The sequence below is a fragment of the Lipotes vexillifer genome, unplaced genomic scaffold (assembly GCF_000442215.2).
Source record: "Lipotes vexillifer unplaced genomic scaffold, Lipotes_vexillifer_v1.1 scaffold393, whole genome shotgun sequence".
Taxonomy (NCBI): domain Eukaryota; kingdom Metazoa; phylum Chordata; class Mammalia; order Artiodactyla; family Lipotidae; genus Lipotes; species Lipotes vexillifer.
The window spans coordinates 2,455,599-2,468,564 of record NW_006774564.1 but is presented as its reverse complement, the minus strand read 5'-3'; the positions used below and the strand labels follow the sequence as shown (position 1 = coordinate 2,468,564).

The window sequence follows — 12,966 nt, the reverse complement described above, 5'->3', positions numbered from 1 at the left end:
GAAACTTTCAAGTGGCCCCGCACACCCCCATCTAACCTTAGCGGTCACTACAGCTGCCTCCTCTGCTCCCCCCTCCTACCCTCTTGGCTGCTGGCGCCCATGACCTTCCACCAGGAGGCACTGCTTTTCTCTGGCCCTGAAAGCGCTGCAGGAGGAGGAGCTGGGGCTCTGAGCCCCTGGGGGCCCAGGCGTGGCTCCTGCACTGCACCCCCCGCCCCCTACCCCCACCCCAGGCTGACCCGCCTTCTTCTCACCCGACTAGTTTTCTGGACCTGGCTGCACCTGGGACCTGGACTCCTGCTTGTTTATCCAGAGAGCTTCCTGCCCTGTGCTGCTGGCAGCCCAGCTCCCCATGCCAGCCTTCTCTGTGGCTGGTCAGTGTGTGGGCTGGCTTGTAAAAAGGAGTGAGTGGAGGCCTGGAAAATAGCTGCTGTGTGCACCAAATAGTCTGTTAGCTGAAAGTCTCTACCTCCTTGAAGCCACAAGACAGAAAAATAGTAATTGTGAAGGAAAGGATGATCCCGTGGCTGAGGTCCCTCCCTGTGGGTGGAAAACACACAAGCAGGAGATGCACATAGGCACTTATTTAGTGAGTGCTTGCCCAGCACTAGGTGTGATTAGGTGCAGGGGTTACAGAAAGAATGGGACACAGTCCTTGCTCTCAAGGAACTCCCTGACATTGGGAAAGGTGTGGCTTGCCTTCCTCCAGTGAGCTGAAAACCAGGCTCCTTCCCTCCCTGGAGCAGTGGGATGGGGCTGATGTGAACCTTGTTTAGGATAGGCAGGCTGGCCTGGAAGCTGAGTACCTGGAATGGGCCCAGATAACCTTGACTCCACCCTGGCAGTTGCTTCCACAACCCATGGCTGATGCCCTCATCCCTGGCACCTTGACCTGCCCCATCTCCAACCTCAGTTGCCCAGGTTACCTCAGCAAACAGCCCCCACGGGCGCCAGGGAGTGAGTCAGAGTCCTGGGTCTCTTACCAACCCTTGGTTCCCACACCCAGGAATTCAGGGACCAAGATGCAGGTCTGAGTGCTTCAGGCAAGAGAGAGGAGCCACTAGGCCTTTCTAGCAAGAGAGAGACAACTAGAAGGCCGACTTCTAGAGAGAAATATCTAAAGAGCCAGGCAACTGTGGGGACCCAACATGGGACCAAGGGGCCTGCCCGAACTCACAGTCTGCTGGGAAGTTTAGTTATCAGCCGAGTACCGCCAATGGGGAAAACCACGCCTGGGAACTGACACCTTCCGTGTTACCCGTCCTGCTTTTCCTTCCCTGAAGCGGTTCCGGTTTACTCAGGGTCCTGAGAACGCCGCCTCTCGCCATACCTCCCTCTGGGGGCCTGGGGCAGCCCTGGCTGCACTCCCAGGAGGAGTCTGACAGGCAGAGCTGGGACGGACCCTGGAGAAATATGCTGCAAGTCAGAGCCTGTGCCAGGATGAGGGGCGTGCTCCACTCCCCCAGCTCTCAGCAAAGGGTTCCCCCAGAGCTCCTCCCAGATACACACAAAAGGGGGCGCCACCCTGCATCTCCAAGGAGGGAGGTCCTAATGGTGCTGACATAGCCGCCTCTGACGTTGCCCTTTTAAGAGGCCCCCTCCCCCGCAACGGCGGCGGGCGTGCGGCGGGCAGGTTCTCGTTGCAGAACCCCAGCAAGTGCGGCGCCCCGTCTGCGGAAAGGAGGAGACGGGACGCCCACCTTGCCAGTCTCGACTTCTGGGTCCCCAGACCTGCGGGCAGAGGTGGGGGGGGTCCCAGCAACCTCAGATTCTGAGAAAACCCCTTTTTTCTAGAGGGGAAGTTCCTCTCTCGCGCTGTTCTCATTGGTTGGCTGGCGAGCCCTGCATTTTGGAGAGCGGTAGTGTCCTTCCCTTGGACCAGGGCTTCCCTCCCCCTACACAAGCCTGCTGTCAGAAATGGTCTGGAAAATTATTTTTACTGAGGTGTAAATTACTGATAAGATGGTGTGACCCTTTAGGGACACTTCTTTTTCCTTGTTTTTATTAAACCCTAAAGAAAGGGAAGAATTGAGCTCCCATTTAAAATAGCATTCATTCTCTCCTTCCATCTTGTCTCAGGGGGGAAAAAAAAATTCTTTTTTTTTACTCTTTCTCCAAAACCAGCCTTGTGTACTTGTGCCCTGGATCTCACCGCCTTTGGGAATTCCTGAGTCCCTGTTCCTCAGCCAGCTCTCTTTTCAACCTCCCTCTTCCTCTCCTATGCCTTCCCTCCCCACCCATTCCCCTCAACTACCAACCTACTTACACTTCCCCATCTTAAAACAGCCTTTCTGCCATCCAGTCTCTGCTGTCAAATTATGATCCCAACTGGCTCCTTTTCCTCAAAGAAAAAGAAACCCTGAACACTCGTAGGTTCTGCTACGTCATCAACATTCCGGGTCCTCCTAGTCCCAACCCCTTCAGAGGGAAGGTAGAATGTTCCAGACTGAGGGAATAGCATGAGGGAGCAGGAAGAAAGCCTGAATAGCTGGAGTGCAGAGGGTGAGGGGGATGTTGAGTTGGGGCTAGAGAAGTGGGCAGGATAAGGAGACAGGGCTTGCCCCGAAATGCTGGATTCCTGGGGCTCTTGCCTCTGGCTGCTCTATCTCTGTATGCTCTCCTGCTCTACATCCCAAATCCATCATCTCTCATTCACACATCTCTGCTCTGGCCCACTTACCCCCAACACACACTGAGCATCTTCACCAGGATCCAAACCTGTAAGTCCAAAGTCTAACTCCCTATTTGATCCTCTGCTCCCACCCTCCTCTGGGTATTCAGGCACCCAAAACAAATACCCGGGAGTCACCCTGGACTACCTCCTCCTCTTCCCCAGCAGCCGATCTCCCACAGTCCCACTGAATCTCTTCATCACCCGGATCTGGCCCCTTGGCAGCCTAGTCCTCAGCTGCAGCACAGACTCCCCTCCTCCTGGACTGTTACAACTGCCTCGTGTCTGCCAGACCCCAGCCCCTCCTTCAGGTGCAGCCTCCCCGCTGTGGCCGAGGGTACAGCCACGTCATGCCCTCACCCCCACCCCCACCAAAACGCTTCAGCTGGCTCCCTCAACCTAGGAAGTAAAGTCCAGACTTCTCAGCCAGATCCGGATTCATCAAACTGTGGCCACATTTCAGATTAGCTGTCTCTTCTGCTCTTCTTTTCCCTACCGTGAGCCCTGCTTCAGCCCCAGGGGACTACTCACCTCTCCCAGCACTGACCATGCAATGCCCCCTCCTTATCTGCTCGCGCTGTTCCCTCTACCCCAGTGCCTCTCCTCCTCCCTGTCCCTGGAATTCCTCCTTCCCCTTCAAGGTGATTCAAATGTCGCCTCCTTTACAATGCCTCCTCTAACTTCTCCCACCCTCACACAGAGATATTAATGAATACGGCCCTACCACAGCATTTGTCTCTGTCCACGTTAGACTGGTTGCTCCTTGAGGCCAGAGCTGGAGTCTTGTTCATTTGTGTCCCTCTCACACCTAGTCCGGTGCCTGGAGCATGGCTAGGGCTGGACAGGACTCTCTCCTCGGCCTGCTCTGATAAACTTAACTAAGTTATTACAGATGTTGCTTTGGGGTTTGCTCCTCGCAGCTCAACCTCAGGCTCCATCTCTTCCCCTCTGTGCTTAGGAGCCAAAAATGATCTCAACTGGATCTTAGATGGACTGTGCATCTGTATGGAATGCTTGGGCCTATTGAGCCACCCTCCGCAAACAGTGCCAGCATCGCGGGCTGAAGCTATCATGGGTTAAGGTATCCAATGCCACCTTTTGAGTCCCAAAGAAAATCTGTCTAACTTGGCTGGGACATCAGGCTTACAACTCCTGGCTGCAGCTGGCATTGGGAATACAGTTTGGTGATTAATGTGAATGAGTTCAGGGCCGCCCAAAGAGAACCCTACAGACCCAACTGGCCTCCCAGATGGTGGTTCAAGGAATGAAGGGACCACCTGGTCACTCCTCTATGCCATTAGTCACTTCATCCATCCATCCATCCACCCATCCATCCACTTGACTAGAATTTACTGAGTGCATGCTACGTATCAGGTGCCATGCTAGGTACTAACTAGGTATTTAAGGCAAACGTGTTCTCCCTGCTCCTGGAACTTACAGCTAGTGGGTAAGACAGATGTTAACCAAGTAAATTAACAAATAAATACTTTCTGTAATAACAAACTTCAATATGTGCCATAAAGGAGGGGATATTTAAGACTGCCACATTCAGCAGCTGGAAGGAAGGCAGGGTGCCCAGAGCAGAGTGAAGGGGAAGGAGTAAGAAGGGGCTGGGCCACGCCATCCAGGGCTTTGTGGACCCCTATGAAGTTGGCTTTTATTCAAGGCACAATCAGAAAGCCCGGTGCAGGGTTATTAGGAAGAGAGCGATATGCTCAGATTCATACTTCACAGTACTACTCGCCAAAGGACACCAGGAGGAGTCCTCTAATCGGAAAAATCCAGAATGTGGCACATTCAACAAGAGAACTAGCCTGGACTTTTCAAACAGTCAATATCACAGAAAAGAAAGAAGGAAGGAAGGTAGCAAGGAAGGAAGAAAAGAAGGAAGGAAACTAAAGCGACATGTGGCCAAATGTAATGCATAAACTTCTGGTTTAAAAGTACAGCCATCAAAGACCTTTGAGGGACAAGACGGAATTTGTATCAGGCCGGACATAAGATGACACCGGAATCATCACTCGAGTTCCTGGGTGTGGCAGCGGTCCCCTATGGCTCTGACTCAGGCACTGCACACTGAGGGGGCGAGGGTGGAAGCCCCATGATGTTTGCACCTCGCTTGCGCTTTGTTCTCCAAACACTGAGAGAAAGCATAGTGCTGACGATTATTGAATCTGAGTGGAGAGTATCCGGGGGATACGTTGTACCATTCTGGCAATTTTTCTGAATGCTAGACATTTTCTAAAATAAAAAATTGGGGGAGCCCCCGCTTGCCACAACTAGAGAAAGCCCTCGCACAGAAACAAAGACCCAACACAGGAAAAATAAATAAATTTTTAAAAAAATTGAGGGAGAGTGTTTTCAATCTAAAAAATGTTTATTAATTTAAAAAGTTTAAAAGATTACTTAGGCGGCTGAATGGTGACTGGTTTGGAGGGGAAGCAACCTCATGAAGAATCCCTGCAACTCTGGTTGAGCACCCGCTCTGTGCCAGGCATGGAGATGGGGGCTGAGAAACACGCACTGTGAAGAAAAGTGCAGGGCAGCAGATGGGCAAGCAGGCAAGTGTGGACAGGAGAACACGCAGGTCCTGCCCCCCCCTCCCACACACACACACCGTGGCTGCTGGCCTGTGGTCCTTTATCGGCAGCCGGGGCCTCTCCCCACCTCTCTCCTGTCAGAGAAACTGCCCCACCCACCCACCAAAGGTCACCTCGACCTCTGCCACCAGCAGCCTCCCTCCACACCTCTCCTTCCAAGCAGTCCATTGGTCCCAGAATTTCAGCTTACAAGGTTCTACCCATGACAGAAATCACCTGGTTCTTCCCAGTCTGGCCCTGTCTGGCCCTTCAGTGTGCTGGGCCACAACACACCCGCCCCAGTATTTTTTCTTTTTTTTTTTTGGCCATGCCATGCGGCTTTCGGGATCTTAGTTCCCCGACCAGGCATTGAACCTGGCCCTGGTAGTGAAAGCACCGAGTCCTAACCACTGGATGGCCAGGGAATTCCCACATCCACCCCAATCTTGGCTTCGGTGACACTCACATTTCACTCATTCATAGTTTATCTGGAGCCAGATAATCTGGAGCTTAATCTGGAGCCAGATTGCCTGGGTTCCAATCCCAGGTCTGCCATTTACTAGCTGTGTAACCTTGGAGAAAACCCTTTACCTGTAGGTTAAAGGAGTTTGCTGATGAATTCATCTGGCCAGGAATGCAGTTCCTGATTCTTCAAGAGGCAACCCAAGTCCTACCTCCTCCAAGAGGCAGACTGAGATTTCCTCAACCTTCACTGCTCCCTCCTCTGAATTCCTTTAGCCTTTTCTATCTCAGCGGCTCCTGGAGCACTTCACCCACACTACCTTGTTCAGTTGAGAGCCACATCTTATGCATGTGTGTATTTTCCGTAGACCTGGGGGACCCTCAGGAGGCAGCATGGGTGAGGAAGTCCCATTGGAACTGGAGGACAGCCTGGGCTCTCCCCACAGGTCACTTTCCCTCCCGAGGTTTGGACTAGAAGAGCAGTAAGTTCCATTTGAACAGACTCCAGGATCTTGCTGCACCTTGGTTTTCTCCCATGTGGGAGGGAGATCTAAAGGTTCCTTAAGCTGGAAAGTTCCATGAAATAGGCAGGCCTTCCCCTAGGGGTCAAGGAGGACACCACCAAGACAAGCCCTAGTTTGAGACACCGTGATGCATAGAAGACCTGGAAGTTACCGTCCTGCTTTTGGTAGGGAGAAGCGGCTGAGCAGGGGAGAGTGGGCTGGGGTGGCAGTTCTGTCCTGTGCCCCTTGGGGGCAGGGCAGGGAGACCATGAAGGACTATCTGCCAAACGTGCCTGGAGATGAAGGGAGGGGTTCCTTGTATCCCCAGCCTGTCTGTCCTTGGGCAGAAAGGCCCTTCGCAGGGAAAGGGGCTTCCCACAGCCGTGCTGCCTCCGCTCTAGGCTCCAGAATCAAGTTCTCCAGCCAAGGCTGCTGCGCTCTCCTACCCAGCAAGCTTATTTTAGTACAAAGGGAGAGAGATGAATGGAGGGCTGCAGTTCTGCATGCGTTGGCTTGGGCCTTCAGCAGAAATGAGTCTCATTACCCAACCCCAATTCAAAGGATAATTAACAGATGGTATAATTTCCGAGCATTCTCCACGCCACATGGCTATTAGGTGAAGAGCAAAATGCCTATGCAGCCCCTAGATCCTCCCAAACCACAGAGTCAAAGGGAGTCTGGAGAGGCAGAGCCCCGTGGAGGGCACTTAAGCCATCCTTCTGTCTGGAGCTGCCCTTGGCCTTGTTCATCTTCAGTCAGAGAAGAGGGCACTTCCCTGAGTCGTGGGTCCCCCGCCCACTTCCTTCTCCTCATCCCTTCCACTACCATTGCCAGGAGTCTAGTCTAACCCGAATCCCTCTTGCTGTCGCCAAAGCTCATCTCCTTTCCTTTTCCCCGGGGAGAAAGAAGAAAGCAGATTTCTCATTCTTGGCATCACTCTGTGGTCACACGGAAGTTCCCTGGGCTGGGGCCTCTGAGAGGGGATTCACAGCTCTCCTGCTGTGACCCACTGAGAGTGACACTGCTGTGACCAGAGTGCCGTGTTGGAAGAGAGCATCTGGCCCCATGCTTTTCAACCTGGGGTCCTCCAGACCCTCAAGCTCCACAGGCGTCCCAGAGGTGTGCTCCTTGGGGAGCAGTGGGGATGTGGCCAGACCTGACGCCCACTTCAACCCAGCAGCACTACTCTGTCGGCTTTATATTCTGGGCTTCTACTTTAGACTTCAGTGAAAAAAGGATTCTACTGTTAAATTAATTTTTGAAATTATTGAGCTTATTCGATCCCCTCATTTTACAAAAGGAAATTGAGGCACAAGCATTTGACCAAGGTCACACAGCTGGAGGGTGGTGGGCTTCCTCCACAGGCCAGCTCTCAGACCACCAGTCCCAGCCCCTCGCTGCTCACACAGTTGGCCCTGGGCCCCTGGCTGGGGTATGAGAGGGAGGTCCCTTTGAATCATCCTCCACCTCCCTTGCCTGGCTCTTCTTCAAGGTCCAGCTTCCATGCCTTGACCTCCTCCAGGAGCCCCGGAATCTCCCACACCCCTTCAAGTGGCAGGTCCAGTCTGAAGGCCTGCTCTGTGAAGAGGCTCCAGAGCCCCATGCACTGGGCAGGGCTGTTTGCTGTCACAAAGCTGTGGGTGGAAGGAGGGGAGTGGCAGCTGGACGTTGATGGAGAAGGAGGGAGGGGGCAAGAGGTCATGTCTCCAGACAAGAGGCCCTATGGGGCAGTGAGAATCACTGGTCTAGGACCCAGGAAGCCTGAGTTAAAACTTGGCTCCATCCCTATCCAGCCTTGTGACCCTGTACAAGTTTCAACCCTCTCTGGACCTCAGAACCAGCTAATATTAGCATGTTTATACCAGCTGACTTTTGCTCTGACATTCCCAGCTTACCTCCCCCTGAAAAGCCCAGGTGGCATCCAAGCTGAGGCTGAGGTCATTCTGCGCTGTATTCTGCAGCTGGACCCCAAAGGGGCAGACTGATTAGATCACAACTTTGCTGAGGGGTCTGGGGAGGTGTGGGCTCAGGACCTCACTGTGTGTTTGCAGGGAAGTGGGGTGTCTCTCTGGCATATGGGGGAGGCTTTATACTATCGAACAGGGCCGTTTTAGCTCAATCTGACCCAGACCTGTGGAGGGGACAGCAGCAAGGGCTCCTATCAGCAGCCAGCAGCAGCCAGCCTTGTTGGGTGGCGTGAGGTGGGCACTTGGCCTCCGAGAGCCCTTCAGAAGGTTTTGAAAACCTCTAAACATACTTAGGGTACTGCCACCATTATTATCATTTGCTGTCTGGCTTCTGATTGTTAATTCCTCTCTAGACTGTTGTAGGAATCTGGCATCGGCCCAGGGTCAGGCCTGGGGTGGGATTGGGGTGGGGGAAGGGGGTCTGGACTGCTTGAATTCTACAGCACTGGTGCGGAGGACGGCGCTGGGTGGGGCCCACCTCCTTCGGTGCGGCTGGGGGGGGCCCCCTCATGGTAATGAGCCGCCGCAGCTGCTGCCGCCGCCGCCGCCGCCGCCGCCGCCGCCGCCGCCGCCGCCGCCGCCGCCGCCGCCGCCGCCGCTGCCGCTGCCGCCGCTCTGCAGAGCTCGCCCGCCCGCCTGGGAGGCGAGGGAGCGTGGGGCTGGGCCCGGGGCCGCGGCGACAGCAGCAGCAGCAGCAGCGGCGGGGACGCGGGGCACGAGCGGGCGGCGCGGGGCCGTCGGGGGCGGCCGGGGCCGGGCCGGGGTCCGGGTGCGCAGCTCCGCGGGAGCAGGTGGGCTATCCCGCGGGAGCGAGGAGCACTCCGAGGATCTGGGGGCCGGCAGGGCCAAGGGCGCGCGGGGTCCGCGGGCGCAGGTGGCGAGAGCCGGGTGTGCCAGTGGAGGCGCGGCGCCAGCCCGTGGTGGTCGGTGTGACCGGGGCGCGGGCCCGGCTCAGGGAACGGTGGGAGCCGGGGCTCCGGTGAGGCATCAAGGAGCAGGCCCCCGGGGACTGGCGCCCTGGCCTGGGCATGAGGCGCGGCGGGGCGGGCAGGAGCGGGAGGAGGAGCCGCCGCCGCCGCCGTTGACCCGGCCGGCCGGGAAGAGGGAGAGATGCGGAGCCCGGCGGCCCGCGCCCCACTTCCAACACCGCTGCCGCTGCTACTGCTGCTGCTGCCGCCACTACTGGGAGACCAGGTGGGGCCCTGTCGTTCCCTGGGGCCTGGGGGACGCGGTTCCTCGGGGGCCTGCGCTCCCGCGGGCTGGCTCTGTCCAGCCTCATCCTCGAACCTCTGGCTCTACACCAGCCGCTGCAGGGATGCGGGGACAGAACTGACTGGCCATCTGGTGCCCCACCACGATGGTCTGAGGGTCTGGTGTCCAGAATCCGGGGCCCACATCCCCTTGCCGCCAGCGCCCGAAGGCTGCCCCTGGAGCTGTCGTCTTCTGGGCATTGGAGGCCACCTTTCCCCACAGGGCAAGCTTGCCCTGCCCCGTGAGCACCTGTGCTTAAAGGCCCCACGGCTGAGATGCCAGTCCTGTAAGCTGGTGCAGACCCCAGGGTTCAGGACAGGGGAAAGCTCAGCAGAAGCTTCCATGGGTGGACGTCGGAAGAGGAATGTGAATACAGCCCCCCAGTTTCAGCCCCCCAGCTACCAGGCCACAGTGCCCGAGAACCAGCCAGCAGGTACCCCTGTGGCATCTCTGCGGGCCATCGACCCAGATGAGGGTGAGGCAGGTCGGCTTGAGTACACTATGGATGCCCTCTTCGATAGCCGCTCCAACCATTTCTTCTCCCTGGACCCAATCACTGGTGCAGTAACCACAGCCGAGGAGCTGGATCGTGAGACCAAGAGCACCCACGTCTTCAGAGTCACAGCGCAGGATCACGGCATGCCCCGACGCAGTGCCCTGGCCACGCTCACCATCTTGGTGACTGATACCAATGATCACGACCCTGTTTTTGAGCAGCAGGAGTACAAGGAGAGCCTCAGGGAGAACCTGGAGGTGGGCTATGAGGTGCTCACTGTCAGAGCCACAGATGGTGACGCCCCTCCCAATGCCAATATTCTGTACCGCCTGCTGGAGGGGCCTGGGGGCAGCCCCTCTGAAGTCTTTGAGATTGACCCTCGCTCTGGAGTAATCCGAACCCGTGGCCCTGTGGATCGGGAAGAGGTGGAATCCTACCAGTTGACAGTGGAAGCAAGTGATCAGGGTCGGGACCCCGGTCCACGGAGTGCCACAGCTGCTGTTTTCCTGTCTGTGGAGGATGATAATGACAATGCCCCCCAGTTCAGCGAGAAGCGCTATGTGGTCCAGGTGCGGGAGGATGTGACCCCAGGAGCTCCGGTACTCCGGGTCACAGCCTCAGATAGAGACAAGGGCAGCAATGCCCTGGTGCATTACAGCATCATGAGTGGCAACGCTCGGGGACAGTTTTACTTAGATGCTCAGACTGGGGCTCTGGATGTGGTGAGCCCTCTTGACTATGAGACGACCAAGGAATACACCCTACGGGTTCGAGCACAGGATGGCGGCCGCCCCCCTCTCTCCAACGTCTCCGGCTTGGTGACAGTGCAGGTCCTGGATATCAATGACAATGCTCCCATCTTCGTCAGCACCCCCTTCCAGGCTACTGTCCTGGAGAGTGTCCCCTTAGGCTACCTGGTTCTCCATGTCCAGGCCATCGATGCTGATGCTGGTGACAATGCCCGCCTGGAATACCGCCTTGCGGGGGTCGGGCATGACTTCCCCTTCACCATCAACAATGGCACAGGCTGGATCTCCGTGGCTGCTGAGCTGGACCGGGAAGAGGTTGATTTCTACAGCTTTGGAGTAGAAGCCCGCGACCATGGCACCCCAGCACTCACTGCCTCGGCCAGTGTCAGCGTGACCATCCTGGATGTCAATGACAATAACCCGACCTTTACCCAACCAGAGTACACGGTGCGGCTCAATGAGGATGCGGCCGTGGGCACTAGTGTGGTGACGGTGTCGGCCGTGGACCGTGATGCCCACAGTGTCATCACCTACCAGATCACCAGCGGCAACACCCGAAACCGCTTCTCCATCACCAGCCAGAGTGGGGGCGGGCTGGTGTCCCTCGCCCTGCCGCTGGACTACAAACTGGAGCGGCAGTACGTGCTGGCTGTTACTGCCTCCGATGGCACACGACAGGACACAGCACAAGTGGTGGTGAACGTCACCGACGCTAACACCCATCGTCCCGTATTTCAGAGCTCTCACTACACCGTGAATATTAACGAGGACCGGCCAGCAGGCACCACGGTGGTGCTGATCAGTGCCACAGATGAGGACACAGGTGAGAATGCCCGCATCACCTACTTTATGGAGGACAGCATCCCCCAGTTCCGCATCGATGCAGATACAGGTGCTGTCACCACCCAGGCCGAGCTGGATTATGAGGACCAGGTGTCCTACACCCTGGCTATCACTGCCCGGGACAACGGCATTCCCCAGAAGTCTGACACCACCTACCTGGAGATCCTGGTGAATGACGTGAATGACAATGCCCCTCAGTTTTTGCGGGACTCCTACCAGGGCAGTGTCTATGAGGATGTGCCCCCCTTCACCAGTGTCCTGCAGATCTCAGCCACTGACCGTGATTCTGGCCTTAACGGCAGGGTCTTCTACACCTTCCAAGGAGGCGATGATGGAGATGGTGACTTTATCGTAGAGTCCACGTCAGGCATTGTGCGAACACTGCGGAGGCTGGATCGTGAAAATGTGGCCCAGTACGCCTTGCGGGCATATGCAGTGGACAAGGGGATGCCTCCAGCTCGCACGCCCATGGACGTGACGGTCACTGTGTTGGATGTGAACGACAATCCACCTGTTTTTGAGCAGGATGAGTTTGATGTGTTTGTTGAAGAGAACAGCCCCATTGGGCTGGCTGTGGCCCGCGTCACAGCCACGGACCCTGACGAAGGCACTAATGCCCAGATCATGTACCAGATCGTGGAGGGCAACATCCCTGAGGTCTTCCAGCTGGACATCTTCTCTGGGGAGCTGACCGCTCTGGTGGACTTGGACTATGAGGACCGGCCTGAATACATCCTGGTCATCCAGGCCACGTCGGCTCCCCTGGTGAGCCGGGCTACAGTGCACGTCCGCCTGCTTGACCGCAATGACAACCCACCGGTGCTGGGCAACTTTGAGATCCTTTTCAACAACTATGTCACCAACCGCTCGAGCAGCTTCCCCGGGGGTGCCATCGGCCGGGTGCCTGCCCACGACCCTGACATCTCCGACAGCCTGACTTACAGCTTCGAGCGGGGAAACGAACTCAGCCTGGTCCTGCTCAACGCGTCCACGGGCGAGCTGAGGCTGAGTCGGGCACTGGACAACAACCGACCTCTGGAGGCCATCATGAGCGTGCTGGTGTCAGGTAAGGAAGGGCCTAGGTGACATGGGGATGGGGGTGGCCTGTGGGGGAGGGCCTGGAGAGCTATTCAAGGCAGAACTGCTGACCCGCCTCTGTCCCCGGTACTGGCCCGGCAGTTGAGGGGTGAGAAGCAGCTTGGGAAGGAGCCCCAGAAATCCTGGCAGCTGTGCTGGCCCTGCCCGCTGCCCCAGGCTGCAAGACCTGGCTGCTTCGGTTGGCCGCCCCCTGCCTACCAGCCTGTGACGTGGTGGGGGAAGTGTTGTGAGGCTGCCCTGGTGACGGCTGCCAAGAATTGTGAAAAAAGGCGCGTGGAGGACTGGGGTCCGGGAGAACTGGGGGAGGGATGGAGAGGACCGTGGCCAGGAGAGGCGAGCCGGCGGTT

The 12,966-nt window shown here is 56.8% G+C and overlaps 1 protein-coding gene across 1 annotated transcript in view; it reads left to right on the top strand.

Moving 5' to 3' along the window:
• The first annotated feature begins 9,237 nt into the window (after positions 1-9,237).
• Positions 9,238-12,966, top strand: part of CELSR2 (cadherin EGF LAG seven-pass G-type receptor 2) — a 24,851-nt gene continuing 21,122 nt past the window's right edge. The window contains exon 1 of the mRNA XM_007449326.1: positions 9,238-12,587. Within this exon, the coding sequence (XP_007449388.1) occupies positions 9,293-12,587 (3,295 nt within the window). The 5' untranslated portion in view covers positions 9,238-9,292. The remainder of the gene's footprint in view (positions 12,588-12,966) is intronic.